The sequence below is a fragment of the Pongo abelii genome, chromosome X (genome assembly GCF_028885655.2).
Source record: "Pongo abelii isolate AG06213 chromosome X, NHGRI_mPonAbe1-v2.0_pri, whole genome shotgun sequence".
NCBI lineage: Eukaryota > Metazoa > Chordata > Mammalia > Primates > Hominidae > Pongo > Pongo abelii.
The window spans coordinates 117,307,312-117,313,659 of record NC_072008.2 but is presented as its reverse complement, the minus strand read 5'-3'; the positions used below and the strand labels follow the sequence as shown (position 1 = coordinate 117,313,659).

The 6,348-nt window shown below is 41.1% G+C and overlaps 1 protein-coding gene across 10 annotated transcripts in view; it reads left to right on the top strand.

The window, feature by feature from the left end:
- The first annotated feature begins 531 nt into the window (after positions 1-531).
- DCX (doublecortin) overlaps positions 532-6,348 on the top strand; it is a 117,116-nt gene continuing 111,299 nt past the window's right edge. For 6 of the 10 annotated variants that reach the window (XM_054544974.1, XM_009235172.2, XM_054544973.1 and 3 more), the window contains exons 1-2: positions 532-638; positions 2,357-2,742. In XM_054544974.1, the coding sequence (XP_054400949.1) occupies positions 2,379-2,742 (364 nt within the window). In that variant the 5' untranslated portion in view covers positions 532-638; positions 2,357-2,378. Of the gene's footprint in view, positions 807-2,356; positions 2,743-6,348 lie in introns of all 10 variants that reach the window. The other 4 variants (XM_054544975.1, XM_054544971.1, XM_009235173.2 and 1 more) reach the window with 3 other exon arrangements.

Sequence of the window (6,348 nt, the reverse complement as noted above, 5' to 3'; positions counted from 1 at the left end):
ATTTGGGATGTCCTTTTTACTTCTATCTTCCATAATATTCTAAAATTATTTTCCCTTCTTTTGTTCCTATCCTACTTCCTCTTAGTCTACTTTGTTGACTTCATCAAAAAACAAAAAACAAAAAACCAGTTGTTGGATACTTGAGCTAAACTGCATTAAAGAATCTGCAGATTTGATTTTTTTTTTTTTCTCTCAAGAGGGTAAAGGGAAGAGAGCCACAATTTCTAAGAAGCCTGGCTTGGCTGTCTGAGTCTGGCCCCCAGGCAGATTAGGCCAAGGTTTTGGCCAAGTGAAATTGCCAATTTTCTAAAAGAAAGGGCTAGCACATTGCTCATTAGAGCATTCTGATTTTGTCTGCGCAATCTTTTTGCTACCCTGCAATTTCCTGTTGGTTATAAATGAAACCTTTTTAGCTGTTAATGCAGCCTGTGAATTTTTTTAAAAGCATGTAATTAATCATAGGAGGTTGGGGGGATTCACTAAGCCTGAGTTACATGGGAGAAGCTGGACAAGGCACTAGGACCTAGAAGGCATCTATCCACCCTGGCAGGAATTTCTTGCTTGGAGCTCAGACAACAAAGGCATAGAGAGATTGGTTTTCTTTCTCTCAGCATCTCCACCCAACCAGCAGAAAACCGGTGAGTGGGGCTTTTAAGTGATTTTCAAGAAGAATGTAACAGATGTCAAACGGGAAAAGCACAAGGCAAAGCCTGCTCTCTCTGTCTCTCTGTCTCCTCTTCTCCTTTTTTGCCTTATTCTATCTGATTTTTTCCCTAAGCTTCTACCTGGGATTTTCCTTTGGAAAAGTGAGTTTGATGTTCCTTTGTTTTCACTGTGTTGTTAATTTAGAATAATACTACCTCTGATCCTAAAGCAAAGCAAAGCCTTACTGGCACGCCTGGGGAAATGTTTGCTACTTGCCTTGAGGAGGTGGGGTCTCTTACCACTGCAGGTTGTCTGACAGAGACAATGCTGAGCTCAGCATAGGTCATGGTGACACTGGAAAAAAGTGGGAATTGAGCCTGGCAAACCCATTAGGCATCAGTCTTTCTTATCTCCTGTCCTCCTGGTCCCTTGCAAATATATTGATGTGGCAGTGTGTAGCAGCTGAGCCCTGCTTGCTTTGTGAGTCCTTTTATCCCCATCTGTGAGATGCATGTTAATAGTTTGGCTCTTAGGATGTCACTACATTTGCTAGCATTTGCGGCTTCAGTTGTATTGGGTTTCATGTTTTGATTGTTTGGGGTTCTTGGTGGGGGAGGGGGTTCAACAGAAGGGAGAAAAGCAAAGCCTGACAAATGACCATCTTTTCTCAGCTAATGCACCTGGGCAATATACAAGTTTGGGATGAATTGCCTCCTGTGAGGGTAAAATGTCACTTCAATTAGGGTAGAAACCCAGAACAATGAAAGGTGTGCTTCCTTCTAAAGGACCCATATGCTGTTCGGAGACTCATTTGTGAATCTTTCAACAATTAAATTATTCCATTAAGAGGTGTTGCTGCATCAGTGGGGAGGGGGTGGAGCACCTGGGGAAAAAAAAAAAGGATTTTGTGAACAAATGGAACCGGGGGAAGACAGAGCTAATAACTTGTTAAATAACTTATTTTTCTAATCCTTTTTCCCCCCAGCTTATTTCTTATGAATGTCGGATAGCTGCACCAGCTTGGTGGGGAAAGGGTTTGATGAATAGCACAAAGACACTGGCTGTTCCCTGGAGGCTGTCCCTTTAAAGGAGAATCTTAGTTTATTCTGGGGGGAGGGGATGCACACATTAGAGTAGGAAAGAGGGCTTGGAATAAAATGAAAACACTCCCCCTTCATAGTCATTGTACTGAAATGCAAAGACTGCTTCCTAAGCTGGAGATGCTAACCTTGGCTAGCTCCTTCTGTTCTCTTCAAGGGGAATTTTGTCAGGCAATGGATTCATTTACAACTGTTAGTCATGTGGGCATGTGTGAGGAAACAGATGCCAGTTTTAATGTATTTAGCCCGAAGTTACAATTTGATAGGAGCCACTGTCAGTAAGTCTCAGGATTTTCAGCTATTTCAAAATCTCCCCTTCTCCTCTGTCTGGAACAGTGCCAAGAGTGCCTCCCTCTCTATCTCTTACTCCCAACCCCCACAACCACCAGCACCCCCGCCCAGCCCCTCCTTCTTCTCTATTAAGATCAATATTCCTGCAGGTCAGGGGCAAGCAGCAGATGGGTCACAGGCTTTTTTCAACCAGTTCTTTTCACAAGCAGCAGATTGCAGATCTGGATCTGGCTAATATTTGAAATCCTTTCTTTTTTCCTTCTCCTCGTCCCTTTTTGTTTTTGCCTCTCTTCACCCCCATCCCTTTCTCCAACGCTCAGGTCTCTGAGGTTCCACCAAAATATGGAACTTGATTTTGGACACTTTGACGAAAGAGATAAGACATCCAGGAACATGCGAGGCTCCCGGATGAATGGGTTGCCTAGCCCCACTCACAGCGCCCACTGTAGCTTCTACCGAACCAGAACCTTGCAGGCACTGAGTAATGAGAAGAAAGCCAAGAAGGTACGTTTCTACCGCAATGGGGACCGCTACTTCAAGGGGATTGTGTACGCTGTGTCCTCTGACCGTTTTCGCAGCTTCGACGCCTTGCTGGCTGACCTGACACGATCTCTGTCTGACAACATCAACCTGCCTCAGGGAGTGCGTTACATTTACACCATTGATGGATCCAGGAAGATCGGAAGCATGGATGAACTGGAGGAAGGTAATTTAAATAGTGGGTGGTGGCCCTTGGTGGGAGGTGGCATCATTGGTTATGGTTACATTCTTGGGTTGCTTTGAAAAAAAATTAGGCAATGTATTTTTCAAAACACCGGGTTGATTGATGCTCAAATTTCTAATGCTATAGACATCAACAGAGCCATTAGCAATCACCCTTCAGTCTCTGCTGAGGTTGAAGTGTGAATGGTGGTGATCATGCATTGTGCTTATCTGCCAGGGTATAAAAAGGAAAATCTTAATTGTAGCATTTACTCTAGATTTTGTTCATAATTAACTCTGAGTAGCACTATTGAGGCAGAACATGAAATCATTAAGGGTATGAGGAAGGACATTTGGTTGGGTTAACAGAGAAAATATTATGCCCAAATTTTCTTTGAACTGCTGAGAAATTATTTGTGAATTGCAACTCATTGGAAATATGCACCCTAAGAGCAGGATTTCCTGGACATGTTCACAGAGGATTATTCTTTTAGGTAAGTGGTCGCAGCTCAGCTGTTGCTTCTAAAAAGCCTACTTTAGGGTGTGTCCCTAAGGCTGAGGTCATTGGGAGAAATACCAAAGAAAGCTGTAGGTATGTCTGGTATTTTAATAAAGACCATTCCTATTAGAATAGGAATTGACTCACTATACCTAAATCCCCTTATAACCTCCATAGATTTTTGTATGGCAACTAAATTTTCTGAGTAGATTGCCAAAAATCCCAACAACCTGTGTACGCACCTCAAAATAGGGAAAATCCTACCTCTTACCAGAACTTACCCAGCCATAGAGTCTTCTTTGTGGTCATTTAGAAAATAGATCTTGGGTCACATTTTTAACATTCTATATTATCAAATCAATTATACTGAGGATGCTTCCCTATTTTTAAGTTGGTGGATATAACACATGTGATCAATTTGACCTAATACAGTGCTTTAAAGAACAGCTTCAAGGAGTGGTGATAATTAATGTGTTCCTCCTCAAGCCCCTCCCCCATTATCCAGCCCTCTCTCCTCACTCCTTTCATTCCTTGAGCAAAGGTGAGTTTAAAGCAGGCAGATCTCTAGAGTAACCAAATTATGAAATAACTAACAAGGAAGGAGAAATAGCACCTTAAAGGATTTGATGTGGGAAAAACCTACCTCTGCTTCACTGCTTCTAAGTTTCTCATGTTCCTAGACAAAGGAGAATGAGGGTTTCCTTTGTACAAGACACTAGTTCTCTCAAATAGCTGCTGTTGCCCAAGTTGTCAGGCAAAGTGATTGGGACCAGTTACTTATAAGAGACAGTGTCCATATTGTTGCTGCATCTGAGTCTCAAGGTTCAAGTTCGACTTTCTTTCTCTTTCTTTCTTTCTTCCTTTCTTTCTTTCTTCCTTTCTTTCTTTCTTTCACAGAGTTTTGCTCTTGTTGCCCAGGCTGGAGTGCAATGGCATGATCTTGGCTCACCACAACCTTTGCCTCCTGCCTCAGCCTCCCGAGTAGCTGAGATTACAGGCATGTGCCACCATGCCTGGCTAATTTTGTATTTTTAGTAGAGATGGGGTTTCTCCATGTTAGTCAGGCTGGCCTCGAACTCCCGACCTCAGGATCCACCCGCCTAGGCCTCCCAAAGTGTTGGGATTACAGGCGTCAGCCACCGTGCCCGGCCGAGATTTTTCTACATAGCTGACCTTGAAAACCAATGCCCAGGAAGCTTAGATTATTTCATCATGTGCTCAATGGACAGGCAGTGGTTAATCCTAGGCCCTTCCTGACCATCGAAGGACTGGCCATCCTAGTGCATGTCTTAAAATAAAGGAGAGTCATGGCAACTTCGAAGGGTTTGAAGCTAGGTCGAGGGAGCTGTCCAACAGAGTAATTGTTAGGGTGTCTGTCTTTTGTCACTGTAAAATCTACATCTCAGTCAAATTTCAGGGATTTCTCTGTAACAACTTTCACAGACAAAGCACCCTGTATCACCCAATATGTCCTCATTTCCATGAACTGTGATATTCTAAAGACCACAATAGACGTTAGGAAAGAGTACTGAACCAAGTGACATTGTATTCAGACCAAGTGTTAGAATATTCTTGTGTCCGATATAAGAGACGCGTTATGCACAAAATTTCCCCAAAATCCATTTTTTACATATTGATTTTTCTCCCTAGATATGTGTGTGTGTGTGTGTGTGTGTGTGTATTGATGTATCACGAGAGGGCTGGTGATAATCTCTGTTCAACATAGGTAGGCAATAAACGTAATTTTGAAAAGACTGCAGCTTTCTATTCCCTTGATTCCCTTTGAGTCATATTAGATTGAACTCCTCTTATCTATCACTCCTGGGTGCAGTAGTACTTCTTGGTGAATTCCTGGACTATGTGCAGTGTGAATAGGGCTCAGTTGCATTTGTTCACATGTCATCTACAACTACAAGGCACAGTGGACCTCAATACCCTTTTAGTCCTGAGTACTGCCTATTCAGTCAAGAAAATTCAGGGCTATGTCTGGGATAGTGTTAAGAAATGTGATCAGTTTTCCCACTGCCACAGAGCCAAATGGGAAAGGGCACTGGGATGAGGAGGATGAAGACAATGTGTCTTTTTCTCTCCTATTTTATATTTTAGAACTGCCCATCTGGGAATGGAGGACAGACTTCCAGGCATGAAATATCAGGGTCATTAGGTTCTAGTCTTAGAGGCAGCAGATTATAATGAAAAAAGAAGTCTTTGGACTCAGATTTGGTTCAAATCCAGGATCTGTCAGTGCTAGCCTGTAAGACCTTGAGGAAACTATATAGATTCCCTAAGCCTCATTTTGTCATCTGTAAAGTGGGAATAATGGCTTTGAGGATTAAATAAGACAGTGGATATAAAGTGCATATTACTCTGCCTGGCACACAGTAGTGCTTAATAAAAGGTAGTTATTATTGTTTGAGTTATCCTAGTTTATAGCTGGTTAGCTACATGATCATAGGTTTGTTCTTATCATTAATGTGATTCATGTTAATTATTTTTAAAATAACTCTGGAAAAACAAACAACTGTATTAAGGTATAATTTGCATAACATGAAATTTACCCGTTCAAGTGTACAATGATTTTTAGAAGATTTATCAAGTAGTGGTGCAACCGTCATCATAACATAATTTTGGACCATTTTCATTTCCTCAAAAAGAAACCCTATTCCAATTAGTTGTCACTGAATATTTTCTCCAATCTCTCCAGCTCTAGACAATGATTAATCTACTTTCTGTCTCCACATATTTGCCTATTCTGGGCACTTCATATAAATTGAATCAAATACTATGTGGTTTTTTGTGCTTCTTTGACTTAGAATAGTGTTTTCAAATTTTATCTATGTTGTTCCATGTATTGGCACTTCTTTCCTTTTTGTTGAAGGATAATATTTCATGTATATGTAGACCACCACATTTGTGTATCTCTTGTGAATAATATTTTTAACTGTAAAATGGGACTAGTAACACCTGCCTTCTCTATCCATTAGGGTGGTTGTAAGGTTAAACTTAGATAATAAATATGGAAACATATTGACAAGGTAAAATTATAGCTACAGGTGCTATTATTATTAATGATGTGAAAATACTAATAATGGAAATAATAATAATAATGAT